This window comes from Apium graveolens, chromosome 2, assembly GCF_009905375.1.
Source record: "Apium graveolens cultivar Ventura chromosome 2, ASM990537v1, whole genome shotgun sequence".
Classification (NCBI taxonomy): domain Eukaryota; kingdom Viridiplantae; phylum Streptophyta; class Magnoliopsida; order Apiales; family Apiaceae; genus Apium; species Apium graveolens.
Genome location: NC_133648.1, coordinates 65,229,529 through 65,244,854, shown reverse-complemented (window position 1 = coordinate 65,244,854; position 15,326 = coordinate 65,229,529). Strand labels below are relative to the sequence as shown.

Here is a 15,326-nt window from a genome sequence, read left to right as displayed (position 1 = left end):
AATGTTGATGATTCTCACTTAGCACACTTAACTTGTTTATAGAGAGATTATGTTTTAGTTTTTTTACATTATGTATGTGTTGTGATCAAAAGCACCTTGCCCTGAATCTTCATCTCTATTGGTTTGTGTTCAAATGCATTTGCATTATTTCAAAATAACGATGTCTTAGAATCTCATTCTCATTAATGGGATTGAACTCTCATTATTCAAGTAAACCATTTAGACTAGGAAGTGCATGGATCCTGTTTCACTTTTCTTGGTGAATTTTTTTTACTCAATTATATTATAGACTGTGTTTTGAGTATGAATTTCGTGAGGAATCTTGCATCCGTATTTAGTGAAATTTGTACATTCATATAATAAATCATGCTGGTTTGTTGGGTTCTAGTAAAATTTGACCTTTCATAATTTCATTGTTTGCATCATTCTATCTCAGTACTTTTCGAGAATTGTAAGTTCTTGGATATTTTTCTGACATATTGTATACTACTGCAATTCTATAGTACAATTTAAGAAATTGAATCCTCATTTTCGCTGTCTCCTGTTTGATGTATGCGTCAAATTAAGTGAATTAGTACTTCCTAGTGCTTATGATTTAGGCGCATACCTCAAGATAACATCAGTGGAAAAAGGTTGTTATTTCAAATCTTTCCATAAACAGGTGATTAAATTAGTGAACACTAATTTAGATGCTCTGAAACCTCGAAAGTATCCTTGTGACCAGAAGTATTTGCCTGATTGTTCCTCGGCTTATGCTAATCTGGTAATCTTAGACTATAAATGTCATTTAAATGATTTTCAATGATATAATAATCTTCATTTTCTGCAGGTGGATGTATTTGTTTCTTCAGATATAAGAGCAAAAGCAAAGATATATTCAAACATTCTAAATTTGCAGAGTATCCAAATATTCTGATCATGCCAAAGTGTAGCAAAAATATAAGAGACTCAAAGTACATTGTACCACGTCAACCAATATCGAAAATCGATGCAAGTTCATCGAATCGATCCAGTGGCACTTCAGGTTCAAAATGTTCATCAAAAAAGCTTAGTGCCAATAAACAGTTAGATGATTCAGGATGGAATAGTGAATTAATTGGGTGTCCAGTGTATTACCCTTCGCAAGAAGAATTTGAGGACCCTTTGGTATATCTGCAAAAAGTTGCTCCAGAAGCTTCAAAATACGGTATCATGATTTGAAAGTTCTGTATCTAATTTGTTGTGATTTGCATTATACTGTGATAATTGGAGAGCGGAGATTGAGAACAGTGTGTAGTGTCTTATCTTATGCTATGTTTTTGTGAAAAAAAAATAACATTCTAATGGCATTGAAGATTAATAAATTTTAAATGGAACTTGCAAGATTGCATCTCCTTTGCATCAAAGATTAATAGTATTTTAACAGGAATCTGCAAGATCGCATCTCCTTTGAGTTCTTCAACTCCAGCTGGTACGGTGCTGATGAAAGAGAACCGAGGCTTTAAGTTTACAACTAAAGTCCAGCCACTTCGGTTAGCTAAATGGAATATGAAGGACAGGGTCACCTTCTTCACCAGGAAAAGGTAAGCTTTACAGCACTACATGGTCTACAGTACATTGTTTCTCTTTTGTTCTGTATAAAAAGTGATACATACTGTTTACTGTTTGTTAAGGAAAAGCATTACAAACTAAAAGTATAAAGATAATATTTTAGTTTTTTTTATTTTAAGCCGTAAATTTGTTGTCTTAAAGCATAATGGTTAGCACTGAAATTAAATGAATCTTCTTGGAACTTCAAGCAATTTCACAGGCATGACTATTTGACAAATATATGTTTCAGAAACTATACCATTCATGATTTTGAGAGCCTTGCACACAAGGCAATGGCTAGCAGATATAGTATATCAGGAAGCCTTCCTCCAGATTTCGTGGAAAAGGAATTTTGGCATGAGATGGGATGTGCCAAGAAGAGAACAGTTGAGTATGGAATTAACATTGAGGGTAGTGCTTTCTCAAATGATTCCAGTGATCAACTAGGAAGAAGTAAATGGAACTTGAAGGTTAGGTTTTGTCTTGTTCTTTTCTCTAGATGCATCTGCCTATCTTTCTTAGCTTTCCAAATTTTCCCAAAATTTTGGCTTCTATCGTCCTTCCAAATAATTTATTTCAACTTCCACAACTGCCAAAATAAGTATCTAAGTTTATATTTCCAGACACTTCCGCGCCTGCCAAGATCCCCATTGCGTTTGCTGAAACATGAAATTCCGGTATGATACGAACTAGAACTTTGCTACTTTACAATTCTAAATTACTAAAAGTCTAAAACACTTCCAACTCTGTCTTTTTTGTCAAATTTATTCTTCCAGGGGGTGTCAGAACCCATGCTCTATATTGGAATGCTGTTTAGTATGTTCGCATGGCATGTGGAAGATCAATATTTATACAGGTCTCTGTTCTGTCCACATTTTAGCATCTATATTGCAATGAAGACTTCAATCATTGTTATATGTGTGAGTATTTATTTTTTCTGTGTTTTAGCATCAATTATCACCATTGTGGAGCACCAAAAACTTGGTATGGAGTTCCTGGTCATGCAGCTGTCGACTTTGAAAAGGTTGTCCAGAAGTACATATATAACCAAGAAATTCTATCAATTAATGGGGAGGATGGAGCTTTTGACTTGCTTGTGCAAAAAACAACTATGTTTTCTCCAAAGATCTTGCAAAAGCATAATGTTCCGGTTTATAAAGCTGTGCAAATGCCAGGGGAGTTTGTTATCACCTTCCCCAAAGCATATCATGCAGGATTCAGTCAAGGTTTGATTCTTAACATTCGAGGATCTCTTGCTCCATTTTTTCTTCTTCCATCAGTAGTCATTGTTTACCGAGAGTATACAGCAAAAGCATTACTCTGACATTTTGTATATATATCTATAAAGAGTTTTCTTTTATGCGCAATCTTAGGCTTTAACTGTGCCGAGGCAGTAAACTTTGCTATTGGCGACTGGTTTCCATTTGGAGCTGCTGCTAGCCAACGTTATGCATTTCTAAGAAGAATGCCTGTTGTTCATTTTGAAGAACTTCTCTGCAAAGAAGCAATGCTTCTTTCAAAACATTCGAGTGATGAAGACATATCCTCTGAAGATTTAGTTTCTATTCGTTGTATCAAGATTTCTTTTGCATGTTTAATAAGGTCGCATCATTGCGCGAGGTGGTGCTTAATAAAATTGCAGCCATCCCTCAGCTTTTCTTTCAAATCAGAAGGAACCAAAATTTGCAGTATCTGCAAACGAGATTGTTATGTGTCACGAATAAAGTGCAGTTGTCATAACGATCCCATATGCCTTTTCCATGGTATTGAGTATACATAAATTCTGCATTATTTCTTTGTATATAAATTGTAAAGGCCCTTTTAATTGTATCAACCTTTGTTAATTTTGGTTTATGTCACAGATGTTGAGGCATTCAAATGTGAATGTCAGAGGAATCGTGTTCTTAAATTAAGTAAAGAGATATTGGATATGGAAGCTGTGGCAAAAAAGTTTGAGCAGGATGAAGAAATACTACAGGAGGTCAAGCAAAAGAGTAAACAGCACATTGACTTGTTGATACCGAAGATGAGCCCTGGTGGTGTCCAAGACGAGTACATTCCCTATTGTGAGGTATACTCTGTTAAAAAATGATTTGTATGTGCTGCAAAGGAAGCCATATGATATAGTTTTGAAATTTTTTTATTTGAAATTACATAACAGTTACAGCTTGATAACTCACATGAGGTGCTTGCTAAGGACCAAATGTTGTTTAGGTCTTATACATATAATTCAAAATATTAGCCCAATCTCTTCTTGGCCTAGAGGGGTTACGAAAACTGATGATAAGAGGTGATCTAGGCATGAACACATCAAGGCCTTAACACAAATCTTGCACCGAGTCCAAAAATAATATTGCAGAGAATGTTGCAACTCGAAAGTTCTCAGAAAAATTGGTGTGATACTTGTATGCGGTTTGATTGTTATGATTATTTATTATTATTACTGGATAGCAACTGGATTTTGGTTTCATATTGCATTTTACTGTTTAATATATTTCTAGCACTGAGCTTGCTTCTGCACTTGATCGGTTGTGGTTTCACAATCACCTGAAAGTTTGTAAGGGTTGTAAGGTTGTCGTTCAGAATGCAATTGTGTGAAACTTCAATATATTGTGTTTAGCATCTTGTAATTCACCGTCTTCAGTTTTCATGCTTCTCAGATCAGGCCAGTTGAAGAACATATAGGTGATGACAAGACATCTGGGGTCAAACAAAATTCTTCTGCAAAGCCAAAAAAGTTATTTGGCAAGAATACTGCTGCTGTAAAATTCCCAGAAAAGGTATGGTTTATTATAAAAGGTAGGTAATGTTACAGGTCTGCAATGGGTTTTGAAATTAAGAAATTACTTCAGCTTCTTTCTAATGTTAAGTATCAAGTCCTATTATTCTTTAATTTTATGGTTTCAATGTTGCCGGAAACTTTCAGAAGGGAATTTACATGAGTTCAATTAACTAGTGTATCCATAAGATTGTAACCGCTTCTTTTTCAGATTCATGCAAGGCCAAACAGAGTTGAATTTGTAGAAGAACATGCTAGACAAGTTGTAATTGAGGGGAAAAAGAGGCCCAGACAGCTGCAGAAATCTAAAGGGAAAGACAATGTACAATTTGATGTGGGAAGAGGATCGCAGAAATCTCCGTTCTATAAAGCTGACAAGAAGATGTCATCCAATCGCCTTAATGTGTCAGATAAACGGGGATTGTAGAGAACTTGACACCAGAGGTGCAATGGAACCTGAACTTAGCACCTTGGAGCTTAAGCATTCATCCATTACAGTTGAAGCAGCACAGATGCTCAATTGTGTCCAACATCCATAATGTAGTGACCACATATCCAACACTTTACAATCAGTTCTTTAGCAGTGCAGATTGCAGTATGTGATTTGCCTCATCTTAATTTATTTTTATGATCGACTTCCAATAGGAATTTTATGGATAATTATGTAAAGATTTTAATAATAGTAGACCATCATCTTGTTATCAGAAACTAAGATATATACTGATATAGTGAATTCAAGCATCATAACACATTACTTGGCATTTCACAATATATTTTTGAGAAGTAAAAAGTTTTAGACAATCACTAAGGTTGAATGAGAGCCCGGAGGGATACGCCATGCAGTAAGGAGATGCTACTTATTAGCTTCCCTGTTATATTCCCAAAAATTAAGGTTGATTCACACTGGTAAAATATAAAACTGCATGTTCTGCTCATTATAAAATAAAATCCTTATACACCCGTCAGTCAACTGGAATGATCTATTAAGAGAACAACAAAACTAAGCCAACACAAATATTTCCTACCAAGAAAACTAGAGGGTCTCAAAGTTGTATACTTTGACCTTTCACTCAGGGCCAGGGCCAAAATGTGTATCTTATTGTAGCAGAACCTTACAATGTAGTAGACAGTAATCAAGTTTAGTACAAATCATCCTATCCAAAATTAAGTCTTATGCTGCATTTGAGGATCCTTCATGAGCAACACTATGACCACATAGCTCCACCAAGGCCATCTACAACCCTTGAAGCACCAATCTTCTTGCTTACAAAATCCTTCAATTCAATCTCACCTGGAAATCTATGCTCCCTCAGCTTGGAGAAAACCTACATTTTATGGTGCAATAAAAGACAAAACAAAGCAGTTGAGTATGGAAGGGGAGTTCGCACAAGTCGATACAGTCAATAAAGAGCAAGAATAGTAAATTTAAACTTTTGGACCCATGATACTTTGTATTTTTTATTTTTTTCCTAAAGTTGGGTGCAATTTTTTATAAAAACTTTACATATGTCTAGGTTAACAGATCCTTATGAAATACTGAATTCATAAACCAATATAAACTAAAACTAATCCTCTCAAGGAAAACAGACGGGCTAGAATAGTACACTACAGGCGAGAGCACGGATCAAAGTTATATGTTAATGGAAGAAGAGAAGAATATAAGATGCAAAAGTCTATATAATGTCCCTAGCTTTCAAATTTAATTAAAAGGATGTGCCATAATTTATGAGCAGACGAAATCGACACAAAAGAAAAAAAAATAAACTAATAAAAAAAAGGCAGGCTTAGATCTTGTTTTTATAATTGTGTTCTCTCAAAATGAACCATAACTTGAGAAGAGTACTGCACCTGTTCGCCATTGATAGAGACTTCAAAAGCACCAGTATTTTGTAGAAAAGATTGAAGAAAATTTCCAAGGAGCCATGTGCTAGAGATTGTTCCAAATCTATTTGCACGCAAGGAGTAGTACCACTGAGGGGGTGCTGCAAATCCTAGTCTTGGGAATATTTGTTCCCCACCCATGACTAGACCAATCATACCAAACTGTACTGCAGGTACCATTTTGCTCAACAGGCGTTTCGGGAGTGGAGGGGGGTAGTTTGCAAGAACAACATCAATCCCAGGAAATGAAGATTCCAACATATTCTTCATTGTCACTGCATTCCCTCTGTCATGAACAACAAGATGCATCAACAACATTTTAACACTTTCTAATGTAGAAACTCAAAAGTAAAAACTTGTGGTCGAATACAGTTTCAACTTTCCTTTCCCAAACGCCTTATCCCAAATAGGCAAAAAATAACCATGTCTACAAAAACTTATTAACAAAAAGTTTCGTGATAGGCTGTCAGCAACACAGAGTAAAAAAGAAAACTAAGGAGATGCGAAAGAAACACTAAAGCCTATTTCCACTTGCCGTAGCTATATAATATATTTTCTACATATAATTTTCTACAGAAATTTCCATCTTCCCGAATCAGCAAAAACTTATAAAAATAGATTTGAAATTACAGAGAGCACAATAATTTAGACAATACCAGAGTACTTACCTGTTTCAGAACCTTATATTTTTCACAAGAATAAGGAGACATGTACATCACACTTATGGACTCATTTAAAGGAAATAAAATAAGTTGTTAAGTAAAACTTCGTCACTAACCCCCTAATCTTATAGACATATCAAGCCAATATCTAAGAAATAATCAATTAATCATGCATCATCTCTCAATATGAAGATCAATAATCGTGTCTTTAGTAGCACACTAGCACTTGGAATAAAACATAAATTGATAATGATATTTCATCCAATCAAACATTTACCTTTAGAAACTATTTAACTTAACATTGTATCATTAGTCACAATCCTTTTTTAGTTTCTACTAACACTTTAAGAATTGGGTAACTTGACATGTTATTTAAAGTTAGGTAGAGGAGGGTGATGCAGAACGAAAGATTAGAATATTGATTTGTATTTATTTTATATTATTAGTTAATAATATGTTTAATTGTAATTTAATATATATATATAGTTTGATATATATATAAATATTAGTAGGAATATTCTGTATTATGGTAGAGAATAAGAAAATGATTTGTTTCTTTATTAGGAAGATTTTACTTGATGGTCAAGTTTTAGGATTTTTATATAATCTCGTGTAATCTTCATGAGTAGAATTAAATGATTATTAAATTGAGAGTAATCTTCATGAGTAGAATTGATTGATTATTAAATTGAGAATTGTTTCTCTCTAGTTTTGGGTTGCGATCCTAACAAACCTCTCTTCTTCAGCGTTTGAGAAATCCTAGGAGTAGTGATTTTTCTTCGGTTGGATCACCTTAGGTGTGAATTTTCTGCGGTTAATCCACAAATATCTATCCTTTTTAACTTGTTTTAACCCTTGTCCTCCATCTAGGGGTCTTGCCTTTCAAGTTAAAACCTTTCCACCCCAAAAATTCAAATTAAGCAACTTAAGGATTTTAGAAGAGTTGTTAATTCAGCATAAAACATGACTATCACATAAACTACAAAAGGGTGCACCCAATTCAGTGAATGTGTCTAAACTAGTAGTTCTGGAAGAGACTCGAAGGCCTTCTCCCTAAAGAATCAAACCCAAATAAAGCTTAGATCGTTATCTTTCCTCTAAATTCATGATCCCATACCTTGAGATCTGACTGTTCAGGTCAAGGTTCCCGTTTAGTGTTGAACACGGCATTGAGTTTGGTAACATAATTAGCTGCAGATTTTTTTGTTAAGAATGAGTTTACAGATCTAAGACATAATTTAGTTCTATGCTTCTATGTTTTGTAGTTTATTGAATAGTTTTTGTTTTGAAGTCCTTGTGCTCATATCTACCTTGGATCACCTAATATCTATCAATCCCTTATTTGAATATACGTGATTCCTCATACTGGCTTTAAGGTCAAATATCGATTAATTGCTGAATAGTTCGATGATGGATGTTCCACTGCTCTATGTATCTGAGAGCTTACATAAATTTTCTCTTAAGTTTAGGATAAAAGTTATATCTTGCTGATGTGCCTCTATTTGAAGAGTGCTTAATCAACCTTTTACAGTTGGTTTTCCTTACTCCTTTAATACAAACAGTAAATACAATCCCCAATTAACTCCAAACACGCATGCATACCGACTACATACTACATAAACCAACATTCACTAAAACAGAAACAAAATTCCCTAAAAACACAAATCCAATTCACCTGATTCGTACATAAACTAAACATGCGCCTATACATATTAACATAAAAAAGTAAAGGGGACGAAACATACTTGTAAGAACAAGAAGAGCAAAATTCAATGTTGACTGTATGGCCAATACCAATTCCTCCAATACCACCACTAACTTTCTGAAATCACACAAATCACAAAAAGGGTCAGCAAGATTCATCAAGAATTCAAAAGGGTATATCAAAAATCCAACAATTAACATAAAATATGAACCTGGGTAGGAAACTGAAGAGTTTCTTGAATGACCGGCGATGAAGATTGGATTTTGTGGTGGTGGTGGTGGTGGGGTTGGGGGGGTTTGGGTGGGGGAGGAGTAAAAAGATTGACGATGTCTGAGCAGAAGAGGAAGAGGGGTAAACCTACTAGCAGAAGCTGCACTCGATCCATTGCAAACCTAGGTTTTGTGTTGTGGCTGTTTTTACTGTGTATTTCCAGAGTGAGAGAATGAGATTAATAGATACACGTAAGTTTATGGTGAGCTAATATCAACTAGATCTAACCAAACTAGACGTACATGCTACAGTTGCTTGTTCAATCTGACGCCTTACTTTTCATTTTTTTTAGCATAACAAAAGAATTTTGCACGGCTATGCTAAAATCGCATATTATTAAAAAAAAAGAATTTTGCAAGGCCCCCTCTCCTAGATTTTGTCCATTTTCAAATAAATCAGTTTTCTCCGGTTAAAAGCCCCAACCCCTTCATTCTCTTTTATTCTCGTTAATTTTCATTTAATAATACCCAAATTTTTTGGGTGTTTGTGTGTCTCTCCTCTTGGAGTGCGTGTTTTGTCTCTCCTTTTGAAGTGTTTGTTATGTTTTTGTTTAGTCATGCTTGGATTTATCTGGTGTTGGATCTGTTGAGAACGAATTTATTGATATTTTTGGTGATCTGTAAAGTCTGCATCGAATCTGGGACGATGGTGATTATTGCAAGAGCTCACCTTTCACAACCAAAGTTTGTTCCTCTTTCATGGGTTTACACTTTTGGCATGTCTATAACTGGTATCCGGCATGTAGATAGTTGGGGTGCCTTCGGCATGTATTTAGCTGGTGTCCGGCATGTAGATAGCTAGGATGGCGCTTCTCCAATCTCATTTTATGCGATTGGTATTTCTGAACATTGGGCTAACCATAGTTTTTATGTGATATGGTCAATTGCGATGTTGCTATTTTCAGATATATTAGTGCAATTTGGATCGCTTGGGATGTATTTGATTTCATTTTTAGCTTCAAAAATTTTTAAGTTCTATGTCTTAAACGATCATGAAACAAATCATTTAATTATTTTTAGTATGTTATTTATTTTACCACCTGGTTGTATAGACAGTTGGGGGTTTATCCCGGCTGTACTATATTCAATTTAATGAAAACTTTCTCCATTTGTAAAAAAAAAAGAATTTTGCAAGGCACAAATTTATACTATATAAATACATTTATTCCAAAATTCGACATTTTGGTATCATCTATCTGGTATATTCAATTTTATTTTTCGTAGGGAACCCGCAGCAGCTATCCTTCGGGTGCGCACTGGGTAAACCCCACGGGCTCACGGAATAGTTTTGTTAAAATTTGTATTAAATTTCATTATTCCATTCACAAATTTTTTATATAATAAGTGTTGTGCCCAAAATCTTGCATGTGCTGGACTTAAGACTCATAGAGTGATTGAGCTTGATTGACATGGACTAAGATATATTTTGGTATGAATGTTGCTCACGGGTTTATATTTTTGGAGGTACTTGCGCTGAGGTGCAGAGTTCCTAGTTTAACAGTAGCTAACCAGAAGGTTCAGTTGGCTGTTGACAGGTTTATGTGGTCATATGAGGTACTAGGATGCATCTAGAATAAATTCTTGTGGACTGGTGAGGTGCTGGAAGCACCTGGATGAATGGAATGGATGGTGACGTACTGATGCAGGAGCATCAACACACCTCAACTGACAGAAATATCGTACCTCAACTGGCAGAGGTAGTGTTCAACTAGGACTGTACCTCCTACAATGAAGTAGAACAGTTCATATTTATATGGAATAGACTTTTAACATGATTCTATCGCCATAAAATGTGATAAATATTAATAATTACAAGATAAACACATAAATTTATGAAAATCATATCTCGATAATGGATTAAAATGGGTTTCTAGTGTCAATCCGCACCTGGACACAGAACCTCACTTGGAAACAATTGGAATAATTGTGGTAACTTGTTTGGTTTATAAAAAACGTGAATTATTGGCCAAGAAATGGAGTCCAACCCTAGAGAACTACATTGAACTTGATCCCTACATATAGGGTATATAGGCAATTGGCAAAGGGGTCCGAATATTCACTTTTTACACATATTGGCATGTGTAACCATTGTGATTATTTTCCAAGTACATTTGGCCGGAATCGAGAAGGTATTTCTCAGCCATTTTACTTGGTTCTTTGCTAACTCAGTTCGTTAATCATACACAATCACAGCTTCATTTCTATTGTAGAACCTATGTTCAGTAGTTGCAGCAACATATAATTACCTGAAAGCCAAATGTAATTCAGTTATTCAGTCACGATTAATCCGGGGTGTTATAATCAATTTTCTCTCATAACATTTTTGGCGTTAGAAGGAGGGGACTCCAATATCTTTTTTGAGAGAGGAATATGTCAGACAATTCTGACAGGGAACGAACACTGAGAAGGGGTCAAAATGGCAATAAAGGCGATCACAATGAAGAAGTTACCAACAAGGATATCCTGAATCACCTGCAACAGATGAGCAATAGGATTGATTCCTTGAAGAAGAAGTCCACGAGGTTAAGCAAGCAAATGAGGAAGCAGAAACCTGTGGGGAAGAAAGATGTTACTCCCATTCAACTGAACTTCGATGGTGAAAAGAAAGATGATGGTTCTGCGCCAAAGAAGCCTACCTTTTCGGATGTGGAGAATAACCAGGAGAATGCAGATTGGGATCCTGGAATAAGCTCGAAGATGAGGCTGAACCTTCAGCTACGCACAACGTGAATGTCTTTGATCGTATGGGGAAGAAGTTGACAAATAAGGATCTCAGGATTGAGCTTGATAAAAAGAAAGAGAAGGTGGCGGACAAGGTGAATGTGGAAGGTTTAGTATCAAAAGGTTCAAAGAGTAAAAAGAAAGAGAAGCGGCCATATCAGGTGAAGGCAGGCAATAGTAAAGCCGCACCTGAAACTTATGTGCCAGAAGAAGATGGAGGTTCCAGTTTCACCTAAATCTCGGCACATAATACTAATGGAGGTTCCAGTGCAGAGAAGAAAAATGAGGAGCAGCTGTCAGATAGGGAATGAGGCACTTATAGGTTTAAGGACCTCCGAAAAGTTTTGGAAAGGATGAAGGTAGAAAAGAAGGGCATCTCGAAGCTAGTTGTGGCCTCTCCCTTCATCAAGAAAGTAAGGGATTCACCCTTCCATAATCATACAGGGGTGAATTATAACGACTCGTATATTTTTGTATTATATAAATGTGTAATTATTGAATAATTAAATAAGTAAAATATATGCATTGGTTCTGTTAGTTGTGCGCTGTTTTATTATTATTTAGGTATGATTATTGGTGTACAGGAATTATTTGTGTAATTAAATATTGAGCCGTATTGTTTTGTTTGCACTTTTAAAAGTGGTTTTATGGCAGATTTATTTTTATAAATACTTGGATTGCCTTTAAAATTATTTTTATGATTTTATAATTACAATAATTATTTTTGGGAATTTATAAAATTTAGAAATCAATATGTCATCAATTATTTAGCCTTGAATGATTTTCTGATTGTATTTAAGGGTAAACTCAATATTAAATTCCAGGATGTTTCAAAAATTATGAAACTTATATTTTATTAAGTTTTTAATATTCCAAGAATTTTAAAATTATTTCATAATTTTTTTGATTCAATTCACCCGCACGTTTATTCCTTAAAATTTTAAATGCGGGTACGAGTTGCGTTTCAAAAATGCTTTAAAATTACGGAAATTTTATTTTTATTAGTCTCGGGATTTTTAGAAAATTTTAAGACTATTTTGATAATTTTCTGAGTTTATTTTATGTGCAACTTGGTTCAATAAATTGCAAAAACGGGTCAAATCGAGGCTGTCAGAAAGGGGATAAGACACGTGTCAAGAGTTTTGCTATTCAGCAGATACGTGGCAGGATGTGATTGAATTAAAAAAACAACAAAACACCACAAATACACACACGAACACAGTCCCCGTTCTTTAGTCTCTCTCTCACGGGTTTCAATCCCTCGGGTCGGAGTTTTCTTCCCCTTAATTTCTCTATACTCCTCCCATGTTATTTCTCCTTCCTTCCTGTGGCTGTGTCCTATGCTTCGCCGCCGCTGTTCTACTTTTTTCCGGCGAGCACCGCGGTTGTACAGGTATCGCCGCCGCCTTAATGTTTTTCGGTTTCTTTAAGTTGGTTCCGGTGATTGTCTATATACATGCAAGTGTATGTATGTATGTGTGGTTAATTGAATTGTTGGTATATGTGCAATTCAGTTTCTGTTTGGCCTCACTTTTCCGGCTGCCTGTGGCTTGTTCCGGCAACTTCTATGTTGTTTACCGGTTTTGGTTACGTGAGTGTTATATTGAATTTACAAAATTCTTGCAGAAATTATTGATTATTTTAATATTATTAATTGAAATGCGTGCGAGAAATTAATAATTATTGGTGGAATTTGTGTCGGAAACCCGATGTTTACTGGGTACCCGCGAATTTTACCGTCGTCGGCGATGAGCCTTGACGAGCCGACGGTGGACTGTGATGATTATTTTTGAGTCCTACAAATTTTCAAAATACTATTTTGTATAATTAATTTGAAGTATATATTAGTGATTGTAATTATTTACTTAGTAATTGCGTAATTGATTTGAATTATGAAGTTGAAATGTGTTGTTGTGAATTATGGTTATTATTGTTGGTTGCATCGATTTTATTTCGACGGGTAGTCCGATAAACAAAGGAGACGCTGCCCGATTTTCGGGAAATTAATTCCAAAAATCAGGAACTGTATCCTGTAAAATATCGGGAATATCAATCGAATGTATAAAGCTATATAATTATAAATAAATATTGTACAAACCTACTTGCATATTGTGATAAATAATTATCAACCCTATTTTACGAGCGTACTTGCGCGTGTAATAAAATATCTTGTAAATGTAACTGACAACCCTGTCTTCTGTAGCGACAAGTATATGTATATTCCCAGGATGCTTATCGAACCGAGTTTGAATTCGTGAATCCTGATTGCTGTGTGTATTATAGTAATGCATATAAGTACGAGTCAGAATTTGTTATCGTTAGGGTAGAATTGGTAGCGTGGATATGTCAAACATAGCTTGTCATTTAACATAGGGTAGTTCGACTCTGTAGGTTCTAGTTCGAAGACCTGAAAGTCGACGCCGGACTAAAGGTAACCTAGTGGTCAGTTAACAAGCTCAGCAAGGTTCCAAGCGCAACACCTGAATGTTGAAGTCGGATCCAGGATAGTCTGATAGTTAGACGATTAAGCTGAGCGTCCATATCAGTTCAAGGTCAATCAGAGATAGTTGTAAAGCTCTGCAAGGCAAGTACCCCTGACCATTCCTTTATGGTTCAGTACATATGAATAAACTGTTACTTTATTCTCATACAGGAACATAAACATTTTAAGTTACGTATCCCCTGTAGTTATAAATAACAGTTTTAAACTTGTTTTGGGGAAAAGTAACTTCGAAAGGTACCTATACCGAATGAAACGATTTGTAACCAGATTTTACGTGTGTTGTCAAATGAATGATTTTAAAATGGGATAGGTACAAGTGTTTTGAAAACTAGATAATATGATTAGATATGGGACACATAGGGGTCAGAGTGGACTATTGAGGTTGCGTAAGAGGCTAATTCGGTTGCGCGCATTACATAACCGATTAGCCCAGCAGGTCAGAGACCTAGCTAGTCTCTGAGTTACGGAACAGGTTTGTAGGATGGCAGATGGAGTTGTCTGGTGTTGATAGCCTGATCAGCTGTCTTCACATGTCCATTACGTATCTGATTTAATTTCGTGGTTCCCGTAACGGAATAATTTATTTATACAGTTGAGATATAAATGTGAATAACATGCTAAAATTGGACTCTGGTATTTATACACAGCACACAACTGATGTTATTGTTTTACAGAGCATGCTAGTTTTGAATATCCAGTTTATACATGTTTTACTTGTTGTCTAACAAGTTATGAATTCTGTTCCTATAACTGTTTTATTGTAAATCATTTTACTTGTTATTCATATAGTAGTACTGTTGAGCAATTGGTTGCTCACCCTTGCGGAATATTTTGTATATATGTATTGCAGATGCCTAGGAGACTTTTCCGTTGTAGTCAGGGCAGAGTTCCAGTTCCTTCCATATCAAGCTCCTATGAGGTAGTTATGTCAGACCAAAGATGGCCTGTTGAGTTACTGTATCAAAATTATATTGTCAAGATTGTTTGTAATAAGTTGGTTTGTAATAATTGTAACCTAAGTCATACTTAAACCTGGAAAAGATCTTGGTAAAAGGGGTCATGTTTATATTTTATCATTGAAGTGGATTATATTATGTTTGTTGATATTATGTTAGTGATGTCAACTCTTGACCCCGGGGTTGAGGCCGTCATAGTTGGTGTCAGAGCTACAGGTTTAAGTCCCTGATTTAGGTTAGGAGTAGAGTCAAAAGAATGTAAGAAGGTTTATATAAAGTTG

General features: G+C 35.4%; 2 protein-coding genes across 3 annotated transcripts; one reads left to right on the top strand and one right to left on the bottom strand.

The window, feature by feature from the left end:
• Positions 1 to 846: 846 nt before the first annotated feature.
• Positions 847 to 5,100, top strand: LOC141705967 (lysine-specific demethylase JMJ13-like). 2 transcript variants are annotated; one of them, XR_012568550.1, is made up of 10 exons: positions 847 to 1,186; positions 1,406 to 1,562; positions 1,820 to 2,039; positions 2,193 to 2,246; positions 2,346 to 2,425; positions 2,518 to 2,795; positions 2,943 to 3,332; positions 3,432 to 3,640; positions 4,214 to 4,349; positions 4,560 to 4,696. XR_012568550.1 is itself a non-coding variant. In XM_074508823.1 (10 exons), the coding sequence occupies exons 1-10, from the start codon at positions 919 to 921 to the stop codon at positions 4,773 to 4,775; spliced, it is 1,992 nt and encodes a 663-aa protein (XP_074364924.1). In that variant the 5' UTR covers positions 848 to 918; the 3' UTR covers positions 4,776 to 5,100. The 2 variants fall into 2 exon arrangements, 1 of the variants encoding a protein (XP_074364924.1); XM_074508823.1 differs by having other exon boundaries at positions 848 to 1,186; positions 4,230 to 4,349; positions 4,560 to 5,100.
• A 155-nt stretch (positions 5,101 to 5,255) lies between these two features.
• Positions 5,256 to 9,118, bottom strand: LOC141707474 (selT-like protein). The gene is made up of 4 exons (XM_074510657.1): positions 8,808 to 9,118; positions 8,637 to 8,713; positions 6,197 to 6,515; positions 5,256 to 5,673 (listed from the first exon to the last, which is right to left on the bottom strand). The coding sequence occupies exons 1-4, from the start codon at positions 8,979 to 8,981 to the stop codon at positions 5,554 to 5,556; spliced, it is 690 nt and encodes a 229-aa protein (XP_074366758.1). The 5' UTR covers positions 8,982 to 9,118; the 3' UTR covers positions 5,256 to 5,553.
• Between the last annotated feature and the right edge of the window lie 6,208 nt (positions 9,119 to 15,326).